We start from the raw sequence: 13,201 nt of genomic DNA, 5'->3' as shown, positions 1-13,201 counted from the left end.
TTATAATAATCGCAATTTCTAATAAAAAAGAAAAAAAGACAACAGAAGTATACCGCTGTTCAATAATCAGAAATAGAGTAAACGAAAACAAATCCGGATCGCAAACCAATACCGATGAAAACACATCAACTATTAGAGGACACCGACGGAACAACAGAAACATAGAAATGCTATAAAAACAAGCAACAACATGCCGTGGACAGTTAAACGGAATATTTTATAAAAACTGCTATATTCCTGACATGGCACAGTTCATTTGTAGAAAAAATGGTGGGTTGTCTCGGTTTATGAAAGTTTTCTTATTTTTATTTACAAAGTATTGAAAATAAATAAGGCTAAAAATGCGAAAGCCTGTATCTTGCACTGCTTACATTAAAGTCACTAATAGAAGCTTCAACAAACATAAATCTCGCATTGTCTACTTCACCAAGCATTTTATAAGCTATCCCAGCAAAAATCTTTGAATGTATGGTAGAAAAGAGCCTTATTCCCCATTTACATGTTCTAACGGACGTCATTAACTTCCTTAACCAATGTTTACACAACGATTCTTCGTGTAAATGGTAGTGGCACAGAAACTTTAAGAAATATGCAAATGGTACAGGAGCATAGGAGACTACACCATTACCATTCCATGTCACATCTAGTTGTAATTCTGGTGGAATGACAAACGATTGCCAATCAAATATAATATTTTGAACAGTTAGTGTTTTTAAAACTGTATAAAGTTTTTCTCGTTTCATCATATTTAACACACTTGCTTGGATCTGACTAAATGGGCAGTTACGTGGCTGAAAATAAATTTTCTCATCAGTGCATTTCGACAATGCATAGTCTAATATTCTCAGCGATGTTGAATATTTTTTGTGAACATAGAAGAAACAGGCCAAGATCAGCCATCCAGATACTGCATCTGTACTCAAACCTAGAAGAAAATTGCTGAGATCATATCTGTACTTAGAATACCGTTTTCTGTTATTTTCTCCATGATGTCTTTGTGGATACTTTGAAACACATTGAGATGCTTTTGACATCTGTAGGGTGAATATTTCTCTAGAAAGACGCGTCCTGGAATGATGCAATAAATTGTTCAGTTGTCGTTTAGTATTTACACCAAACTGACTTCCACCTTCAAGAAATTTATGCATTATTTCTTCGATTATTCTAATGTTTCTTCCAAATGGCTCAGAGATTTCATATGATAGTCTTCCAAAATCGCACAGGGTTTTTGTAGAACAAAAGCATTGAATTCCCTTTTTATGATTATTGTTTAAAATGTTTATTAGTTTGAGTTTGTTGGTATTGTTGAATCGTGAAGAGAACAAGTTGTTGTCAGGTATAAAATAATGTAGTAAGGTTGAATACTGTACACAGTACAACAATCTTTTTACACATGCCATGACACATGGTATTATATTGTCTGATCGCCAGATCGACGGGGTTGATTCTTCTGCAATCCAAAACAACATTGTCTTTAAGAAATAGGAACACAATAAACCTTTTAAGTCTTTATGGCTTTCAATTATTTCTTTCAGCAAGATTTTTAATAAGGCATAACATAGAAGCTGAGTATGATTGAAAGAAAATATAATAATCTTTTCTGATACCGAAAACGATATTCGCCACTCAATATGTTCATATATGGACCCTTTATTGCCTATAGGTACAAACAAAACACCACATGCTATAATTTTGGAAATAACGTCAGGGTGTGGCCATTTACGTGGTCTTGTGATCCATGATTTTGCTAGAGATACCCAATTGTCACATTTAAGACAATATGCTAAATCAAATCGATCATCCCGATCTGATAAACAAGGACCATGAACCTTAAAGATTGGGGATAAACAAAGACCTTTCAAATGATACAATTTATACAATTCACTTGAAAGCAGATGTTGTGGACCATTTTTCAACAGAACGCTGGCATTTTTCTTTATTATATTATAAAATTTATCGTGAAAAAGACGTAGCCTAGTGAAACAAGGTTGTGTATCCTCTGTATCCATAATAAAAGGAATACTGAGGTCTTGAGAAACAACATCTCTTTCTGATTCATATACTTTGAAGGAACGATCAAGAAACATGTAATCTATATCGCTACTTTTAAAATTAAGTCCTTCGCCATTACTTCCACTGGTTATTCGTTTTTGTTCTGCAGCTCCGATGTCACTAATTATCGAGTGGATTCTTCTAGTACTTACAACCACTTCGGATCCAATTTTCTGACACAGAAACTGATAAAAATCAAGCGACTGTTTTTTGTCCATTGACATTTCTCTGGTTTTCTTATGTCAATCTATTAAAATAAAAGAAAAACAAATATTTAAATGGTAGTAGAGCATATGTTACCATGGAATTTGCCGTTTAAAATAATCTAAAGCATCATGGGTAATTTCATTGTTCGTACCCCAAAATGAAAATAACGTCACGTCATTAGTTAAATTGCCATTGTTTATGACACTTTTAACCAATCAGGACGTTTTGGTGTACACTTTTGTAAATATTACCTATGATGCATTTGATTCTGAAACGGCGAATTGTCTTTCACATGTTTCGAAATGACTTAAAATATTAAATGTAACACAAATCTAATAAACTCGTAAAGCTCTCCTTGCGGCAATGAATGTAAGAGTAGTACAGTATGTATATTTGCAACAACAAAAAATTTCACTGCTTTAAAAAACAATATATGTTTGTATACTAGACAAACACGAATGTTCTGACCCATATATATTGTGACAAGTTTCGATGTCGTATAAATGATTGGGTTTAATACTGAAATATTTCCTTGTAAACCAACCATACAATGAACAACATTCAACAACACAAATTGAATGCTATTAACTTTTAAGACAACATTTGAGTCAACTTAAAGAAAATGAGTGCTGTCACATATTGTCCAATATTGCAAACAGTTGCGGTAAAAAAATGTGTTCAATCCACCATTTTCTACATAAGAATATCACGAAGTTACAGCATTCAAAACATTAAAACCCATAAAAACTGTATGCGATGAAACAAAAACTGTACTTTATTATAAAGAAAAAATAACATTCACCTGTGATTTAACTGTTTTAAACAATCGGCGCAAATGAAAGAATTAAATCAGCACAAATGAAAGATAGCAAACTTGTCATACGCCCATATAGTTGATAGCAAATAAAATCAAAAATCAATATTTAACGTTGTTTTCAGCTGCTTTCAATGTTTTGTGGTATTATTTCACCTACAACACAATAATGAATTTGTAAATAGTATCAAAGGTACCAGGATTATAATTTAATACGCCAGACGCGCGAAGTGATGACACAAATATTTTCTTTAATCACGCAACAACAAAAAAAGTAAAAATCTCATACCTTAATTAATATAACGAGATACTTGTAATTGACATTGTGTGGTACTTCTTTTCATTCTCACTTTTCCGTGTCTGTCTATGTAGAAAAGACAGACGTTCCGTAGACTCCTTTATCAAAATGTTCTCGGGCCGTCACTGTTTTTGTATAGGCTATATAAATAGTCAGTATTATAGTGACGTAGGTACGAAGAAAAGATTGAAATGTTTTTTTTATTATATTATGAAATAGATTTATACCAGGAAAGTAATCGTACAAACTTTTATTTTATTACGAAATAGAAATTTGATCTGGGACTATTATATTAATATAATAGTCCCAGATGTAATGCAGGAAATGGAAAATAATTATATTTTTAAACGCTCATTGCTGAAATTTAAAACAGGACGCACTGCTTCAAAACATATTTGTGTTTTTAAGGGTACATCAAAACGTTTTGATAATTCAACAATATTTGTCAAGGGTCTCTCAATTTGATGAAAGAATTATGTCATTAAAGTTGATGGGTGAAAATAAATATCAAAAATAACAATTTATTTTGCAGCCATGTTAAAGGGGTATATTGTAAAATTTTGTTCAAATTGTATTACCATTGAAATTAACAATATACTTGTCAAATGTATCGCAATTTTAAAGAAGAATTTGCCATGATGAAATCAATGAGAGACAAAAAAAAATAAAACAATAACAATAAAAATCATGATGATTTCAAAGAGCGGCCATGTTTCTCTTCCTCTTCATGTTAATAGACAAAACTTGCATTTTACCCCCCTTGTTTTATTTTGAGCCATGTCGACCATATTGGTATTCAAGCGGTGTCAGCGAGTAAATTCTTTTAAGTAAATCTCCCAATAATAATTGTGGCCATATTTGTCGGGTTAAATTTGGTTCAGTAGTTTCAGAAGAAAATATATTTGTATAAGTTAACCAACTGGTACGGACTCCAAATGATTTTAAAAAGTTCACATTGCCGTTTTGGCTTGTTCTCCACGTTATAGTTAACTGTGTACAACTTTTTAAAATGATACTTTTGAACTTTCTATAATTGTTTTTTTTTTACATATTTGTCAGGGAAAGAATACGCAAAATTTTCTGATTTCTTCCTCAATTTATTCTCAGGTCGTGACGAGGTTGATATGACCCTGAACTTATTTCAAAAGAAAAAGGGATAAATAGAAATTCAATTCAAGAATAAATGATTTAAAACTGAGCGATTTTCATTTGCTGTAGGTTTAAATAAAAATGTGACCCATTTAAACCTAGCTGCAATATGTGAACACTATAATAACAAACCTGTGTATATTTTTTCAGTTACTGTGTTAAGAGGGTAGGTATCGGGTAATGAATATGAATATTTGGAAAATACTTACCAATCATAATCATGAATTCTATGTTTTATTTGAAATTAAAAAAAAAAGGACTACATCTTTCATCACTGTATTGGATACCTAAGTTACATGTGTTCTTACAAAAAATGTTATCTTGCTGGGTCGAAACTGCTGTTACGAAATCTCTATATATAATATAAACATCGATTTCATCAGCAGGAAAAGTCGGGCTTTAAAGATGATGATGATGATGATGATGATGATGATGATGATGATGATGATGATGATGATGATGATGATGATGATGATGATGATGATGATGATGATGATGATGATGATGATGATGATGATGATGATGATGATGATGATGATGATGATGATGATGATGATGATGATGATGATGATGATGATGATGATGATGATGATGATGATGATGATGATGATGATGATGATGATGATGATGATGATGATGATGATGATGATGATGATGATCCTGCACTGCTTGTATCAAAAATGTAAAAATTTGCTGCCATTTGTAAAAAATGTCTTGCAACTTTTGATTGGCCAACCATTTGACAAGCTATACCACAGAAAATGTGTGTTTGTATGTAAGATGATTGTTGAATTCTTAATTTAGATTTAACGGTAAAAATTAACTGTTGTAGAGAATGTCTACATAATGGAGCGTTGTGTAGATTGTAGTAACACAAGAACCTAAGAAAGTATGCAAATGGTACTGGAGTACAGCTGATTGGACCTATGGTTACATCCAGTTGAAGTTCTCGTGGAATGATGGATTATTGCTGTTTAAAACAGAGATTCAACACAGTTAGCGTTTTTAAAACGGTGAAAAGACTTTTCAGTTTTTCACGTTTTATCCTGCTTAGCCCATATTTCTGAATCTGGCTAAACTTCAGATCACGTGGCTGACTGAAATGTTTTTTTCCATCCTTGCTTTTATCAAGAGCATGACCTATCAAACTGAGTGATATTGAGTATTTTTTATGAACATAGAAGAACGAAGCCAAAAAACAGCCATCCAGATACTGCATCTGTATTCAAACCTACAAGTAGTTGGCTCAAACTATATTTATATTTATAATATTCGTGTTTGTTGTTTGATCTATGATGATTCGTAGGGTCCTGTGAAACAAGCTGAAATGCCTTTGACAACCGCGATGTAAATATATCTCTTGAACAACGAGTTCTGGAATGTTTAACTAAATTGTTCATCAGGACAAAAATACTTTTTTTCGTACTTCCGGCAAAGTTGAAGCTTAAAACTAAATGCAGCATTACTTTTTCGATTAATCTAATGTGTGTGTTAAATAACTCTGAGATTCCATAAGAAAGTCTGCTATAATCACACAAGGTTTCTGTGCAAAAGACAAATTTAATTCCTTGTTGATATGTTGTTGTTAAAGTGTTTATCAATTTGTATTTGTTTTTTTAAATTGAACCTTAAGTAGAATAAATTGTTGTCAGGAATAAAATAATGTAGTAGCATTGAGTGCTGTACACAATACAATAATCTTTTCATACATGACACTGAGAAAACATGGAATTATATTGTCTGGTCTCCAGATCGACTGATGTGTTTCTTCTGTCATCCAAAACATCAACGTCTTTATGAAATAGGAGCACAATAAACCTTTTAAGTCTTCCTGTTTCTCAATTATTTCTTTAAGTAAGATTTTTAATAAAGCATAACAGAGTAACTGGGTGTGAGTGAAAGCAAATATGATACTTTCTTCGGATGCAGAAAATGATATTCGCCACTCAATACTTTCATTTTTGGACCCTTTGCTGCCTATTGGAACAAATAAAACGCCACAAGAGGTAATTTTGGAAATTATGTCAGGAGAAGGCCACGAACGTGGTCTATTGACCCATGCTTTTGCAACAGATATCCATTGGTCACATTTTAGACAAAATGCAACATCAATTTGATCTTTCACGGATACACACGGACCATGAATTTTCATGAGTTTTGGATAAACTGATAATTTCAAAAGTGTCAATCTATACAATTCACTTGAGAGCACTGTATATAGACCATCGTTCAACAACATTGTTTTACCAAATGAAGATACTACGGTAGGGTAAAAAAAGCGCAGCTTGGAGAAACATGGTCGTGTGTTCTCTACATCCACAACAAAAGGACGAATTCCATCTTGGTGGACGATATCTTCCTCCGATTCATACACTTTTAAGCGAGGATCAATAAACATATAGTCCAAATCGCTGCTTTTTAAGCTGAGACCCTCGCCTCTACTTCCACTGGTTATTCTTTTGTCTCCTGCTGATCCAATGTCACAAATTACGGTAGTGATTCGCCGAACTCTAACAACCTCTTCAGATCCAATTTTCTGACATAAATAATCGTACAGACACATTGACTGGCTTTTGTCCATTGCTTTTTCACTTTGCTGTAGAATACTATAAAAGAAAATCCGAAAATCAACTCATTGTGTATATATAAAATTTTATAAATTTTCAAAAATAATAATTATTAAAAATCAAAATTTCATATGATATAGCTGAATATAATCCAACTTTTCATGATATAAGAACTAAACAATTTGTTTCATTGGGAGGGGGTGTTCTCTTATTTATTCAAGTCCCCCAACTCGAGGCATGCAGGTAAAAAAATAATTAAAGACGCCCTTCCGATTTGGACCCCAACATTTCACAATACCTTTATTTTTCATCACAAAAATAAAAGATGTGATATCACATTTGTCTTTCGTCAAAACTATATGATTAAGTGTGTGTGGTAGATTGTGTGTGGATCGCCGGAGTTCGCTTCTCCAGGAATGTGGTTTTTGTTTGTTTGTTGTTCTTTAGTAGTGGACAAGAAGAGGTATATTTCTATTCTTTTTATTTTTTGCATTGGGAAGATCTTCTGACTCTGTTCTACCTCTTCCTTATAAATAGTTTAAATGATGTTAATAAGTTTATGAATGCAGATACAATAAAAGGTGAGCTGTGTGATTCATCTTTTTATGGTATGGCAGGCTCAGTAGGACATCCCTGAAAGGTAAATAAATAAGGCCTCGACTACTATTTGAGACGGCGTGAATTGTTTTTGCCGTGTATTATTCATTTTGTTCTGTCTATACCAGGCCATCATATCACAGGCACTTGTCTCAGACCCCCCCCCCCTTATAGACCTTAATATAACACATGGTACCGTTCTTAACTCGCATTTTTTTAAAATGTCAGCCAGTCGCGACATTCCGTTACATGCCGATTTGTCGGACTAAAACGTGTTATGTCGTAAATCTAAATTGATTTTGATAGGTATATACACAGGCACTGGTCTCCGAATTTTAATATGTTATATTAAGGTATCTTAGGTCCGCGACCACAATTATTTCGTAGTGCATTTCTTTTAGAACATAAATGAAAATACGCGACCACAATTATTTCGTAGTGCATTTCTTTTAGAACATAAATGAAAATAAAAAAAAATCCCACCTGCGCTTTCTTAATGAAATTTTTACAGTGTGTTGTACTACTTTTGGGACAAATTATATCAAAATTATAGAAAACTTCATCGGCTCTAACTCAAAATATGGACAATTTTTATGTTAAGGGCGTCTTGAAATCTTTTGACTGCTCCCGAAGTGCTAATTTTTCACCATTTTCAGCTAGACCAAATCGCTACTTTCCTTAAAAATTCGGGACCCAAATTTTTTTAGTGTAATTTCACCCCCTGCTTGCAATTTGAGGCATTAAACATGGAGAAATAAATTTGGAAGAGGTATAAAAATTAATGGCAAGTAACATACTGTCAACACTAGCGACGAAAGTTGTGGTCTCAGACCTAGATATAGGAACAAAAATCTGAGACGAGTGCCTGGAGGTATATAGAGGGGGGGAATTCTGAGACAAGTGCCTGGAGGTATATAGGGGGGGGGGATTCTGAGACAAGTGCCTGGGGTTATATAGAGGGGGGGGAATTCTGAGACAAGTGCCTGGAGGTATATAGGGGGGAATTCTGAGACAAGTGCCTGGAGGTATAGGGGGGGGAATTCTGAGACAAGTGCCTGGGGGTATATAGAGGGGGGGGGGGGTTCTGAGACAAGTGCCTGTGGTCAACAGACACGACCAACGACAACCACTGAACTAATGACTCCTGACTTAGGACAGGCACATGAATAATATGACAGGGTTAAACATGTTTGCGACTTGTGAGCGCTCAATCCTCCTCTTATAATATTAAGACAATAGAAAACATACATTAATGCTTACCAAAGAGAGAAAGAAATAACACACCTAGCATATATATCTTCAGTGTAGCATATAAATTACTGTATTCCCAGATTTGTATTATGCACAGTAACTTGTGCACTTTCTCACAAAGTAATATTTGTCACCGAAATAAAAGACACATTTGTTCATAAAATTCTTCCTCTAAATTCTATCAGGTTGTCACGGTTTGGGTTTTGATTACTAGTAGTATTTATATTGTATACCCGAGGAAATAGTTGTATAAACATTTATTTTATCAAGGAAAAGGAAGTCATTTCTTATTTCTTTCTTTTTTTCATGATCCTCATCGCCGACTTTTAATTATTAATTCCTTATTTGTTGATTTTTACTGAATGGTCTATTCATTTTAAAGTTTCTATTTTTACATAATGTGTCCTATTGTAGTTAAAAACGTCAAATATACAATTGTTCACTAATATAGAAGTACAATCAAGACAATAGTCAATTTATCGTATATCATCCTGATCAATATATAGCTTCCCTGTGGCAAGCCGTTTTAAAATGAAAGAAAGACAGACGGACGGACGGACAGACGGAAAGACCGACCGACCGACAGAAAGACAGAGGAAGTCTATAAAACTTGACAAACCCAAACCATTTTACAGAGAAAGTAATGGATTAAACCTGGTTTTACAGCTAGCTAAACATCCCACTTACAAGTACGAATATTGTTAAGAAGTTCTGTCATATTGACAAAATTGTGTGACTCAACTCAAACAGACATTATTTGGTTTACTTCAAAATAATTCAAATCCAACAGCTCTGTTGTGTAAACATACATCATAGATATACAATGCAATGGACGTATAGTAATACAAACAAACATACAAATAGATCTGTCAAACATAAAAAGAAGATGTGGTATGATTGCCAATGAGGCAACTGTCCACAAGAGACCAAAATGACACAGACATTAACAACTATAGGTCACTGTACGGCCTTCAACAATAAGCAAAGACCATATCGCATAGTCAGCTATAAAAAGCACCGATATGACAATGTAAAACAATTCAAACGAGAAAACTAACGGCCTTATGTATATAAAAATATGAACGAAAAACAAATATGCAGACTTCTTATACGTTCAGGTATTTCACATCCAATTTTTTTATGGAAATATTCTTTATAAAGCACAAAGGTGTCAGTATTCACCTCAGAAACTTACAAAACCTTTGAATAGACTTATTAAGAAGGGATATAATTACGATACTGTTGTCAAGTCATTAAAGATTGCATATTTTGGCGTTAATATTGAGTCAATGATAAGGTCTTTGCGTCGGAACTAAACACATTTATTCTAAAAACAGTTGTTGGCATGACACGGGTTATGTTCTTCTCATATATGTTATGACGGTATGATACTAAACCCCTAACGGGAAGGATTGTGCCTGATGTACATATGATGAAATCATAATCTTTCAGTCAGTTTAATTGAAGTCTGGAGCTGGAATGTCAGTTAACTGCTAGTAGTCTGTTGTTATTTATGTATTATTGTCATTTTGTTTATTTTCTTTGGTTACATCTTCTGACATCAGACTCGGACTTCTCTTGAACTGAATTTTAATGTGCGTATTGTTATGCGTTTACTTTTCTACATTGATAAGAGGTATGGGGGAGGGGGGGAATCTCACAAACATGTTTAACCCCGCCGCATTTTTGCGCCTGTCCCAAGTCAGGAGCCTCTGGCCTTTTTAAGTGTTGTATTATTTTAATTTTAGTTTCTTGTGTACAATTTGGAAATTAGTATGGCGTTCATTATCACTGAACTAGTATATATTTGTTTAGGGGCCAGCTGAAGGACGCCTTCGGGTGCGGGAATTTCTCGCTACATTGAAGACCTGTTGGTGACCTTCTGCTGTTATTTTTTTATTTGGTCGGGTTGTTGTCTCTTTGACACATTCCCCATTTCCATTCTCAATTTTATGTAACACATAAACTGATAAACAAACGACAACCACTAATTACAGGCTACAGGCATATTAAACATAAATAATGTGACGGGGTTAAACATGTTAGCGGGATCCCAACCATACCTCTAACCTGGGACAGTGGTATAACAGCACAACATAAGAACGAACTATAAAAATCAGTTGAAAAAGGCTTAACTCATCAGATGGACAAAAATACACGTGGACGTGGCCGAGTACCTATACATCCCAACAACAAAAAGACAATAGGAACAAATCTGAGAGTACTCGCAGTTATCTGACAGCTAGTTAAAAGCCACTAACAACTAATAAAAAAAAGCATGCATCTAAGACTAAACTATCAATCCGTATACATCCAACATCCAATGGATTTAGTGTAAAGACGTCATAAACAGTCAGAGAAAAACATGACCTTGTGCAATGCCAAGTGTGTATATGTATATAACATACTAGTAATATTTAGTTTGCTTTTAATTTACTGATAACAAAATCAATATTTATACCAATAAAAACAATATTCAATGATCGTATTACAGTGTTGAATCGGTAACCTTTTAGAACAAGAAGTAGCGATAAATTTACAAGGATCATTTCTAAATTTCCTGGCAAGGTTAACATTTCCGTAAAAATGAAGACCGCCAACAAAAAAAATCTTTGATAGAACAATATAGTAAAACAAAATGGCATATACACTGTACAGTTTTAAAAGTATGTACATACATTAAAATATAATTGTCTGCAAAATGAATGCAACCCTATATCACGGGTGTCATTCGGTTTATCGAGAGAAATGATCGTGAAAGAATATCTAACGGCGGTCAAGTATTGAGAGACGATCGTGAAAGTTCTGATAACGGATCGTGAAAGACATTTAATCGAGAGGACATAAGAAAGATCAGTAAATATTCTAATTTAATTAATTACACAGACAAATTTACGACAAAATAAAACTGTCTATCAAAATGGTTTAACATTATGATCAGTATGTGAGAATATCCAATTTCAAAAGTACATAGTTTTTACAAAACAACAAAAGGCAGATTGCTTCTCGACATTTCAATGACATTAAAAATGTAAACAAACACAATTTTTTCACAAATTCGACTAGATAAACTACTTTTATCCGAGTAAGGGCATTCTATTTGAATTAATCAAATGGTTCTCATAGTTATTTTGTATAAATATAATCTGAAACTTGGTAATTAAAGAACTATTTACACAAAATTGATTTTTCGGATCGTGAAAGATGACGTACCGCATTTTTGAAGATCGTGAAAAGGATCGTGAAAGATCTGATGCTACGAAGCTAGATAGGTCAACATCCTCAATAGGTTTAAGAATTTCAAAGTATTAATATTTTCAGAAAATGAAAAGAAAAAGAAATAACAATACGGCAATAATAAAAGACAATGGGTGACAAAACGCCGAAAAAACAATCCAGTGTTGTTGTTATGATTGTAAGGTGTACATTTTCGACTTCTGCAAGGTTTCAACTAACATCGAACTCATTATCATGCATCATTCGGCAATGTTTGTTTTATGTTGTTTGTCCTTTTGGATATATACCTGAATGCTATAGCGCCAAGGTATTTCGTGTATGGTATACATGTCTATCTGCATGTTTCATATATGACAATGGTGATGTCAATTGTATTTGATATATTGAATGATAGTAAGATGTCTATGTCTGGCTGTCGGTCAGGGTTCATATACTTTTGACCTTATGTTCCGAATTAATTGGCCAAGCATAACTTTTACATTTGTCAGTTTCTAAGGCACTGTAAGGATCGGAACACATTTATTTGGTGTACGGGATATTTGTAGAGATCTGTATGGCATGGTTCATCTGACCTTGACCTCTTTTTATGAACCAATGACAATCTTAAGCGCATTTGACACTTCTAGTAAAACCCTTGATATTATAGACGTTAAACAAATATACTATCATAAGCATTTGCGATCTGGTATTCTACAGTCTGTAGTATATAGTTAAAGCAATCCACATCTGCGTTGTATATAAAGAACTTAAGAAAGTACTGTTGCACAAAATGTTGGTTATCGTTCAATCTCAAATTACACATGAAAGATGCCGTTTTTGCTGTAATTTTTTGTTTGATGGATAACATTTTGGTTTAAACGTTGCATATCCTTATTATTGGCCAAATAGTGTCGGTCTGCCTGAATTGCAGTAGACCGATTCACAGAGCTGAATCTTTCACACTTATTTAGACACGTTTTTAGTTGTTTATTTTTAACTTTCGAGGTAAAGTGTTGAATAGAAACAAAAAAAATAGCTTTAATGTTCATC

The 13,201-nt window shown here is 33.6% G+C and overlaps 1 protein-coding gene across 1 annotated transcript; it reads right to left on the bottom strand.

The window, feature by feature from the left end:
- Positions 1–335: 335 nt before the first annotated feature.
- On the bottom strand, positions 336–3,482 carry LOC134687652 (uncharacterized). Its single transcript, XM_063548110.1, has 2 exons — positions 3,363–3,482; positions 336–2,299 (listed from the first exon to the last, which is right to left on the bottom strand). Exon 2 carries the CDS (start codon positions 2,274–2,276, stop codon positions 336–338), a length of 1,941 nt encoding a protein of 646 aa, XP_063404180.1. The 5' UTR covers positions 2,277–2,299; positions 3,363–3,482.
- Between the last annotated feature and the right edge of the window lie 9,719 nt (positions 3,483–13,201).

The sequence above is a fragment of the Mytilus trossulus genome, chromosome 10, assembly GCF_036588685.1.
Source record: "Mytilus trossulus isolate FHL-02 chromosome 10, PNRI_Mtr1.1.1.hap1, whole genome shotgun sequence".
Classification (NCBI taxonomy): domain Eukaryota; kingdom Metazoa; phylum Mollusca; class Bivalvia; order Mytilida; family Mytilidae; genus Mytilus; species Mytilus trossulus.
This window is presented reverse-complemented; position numbering and strand designations above follow the sequence as displayed.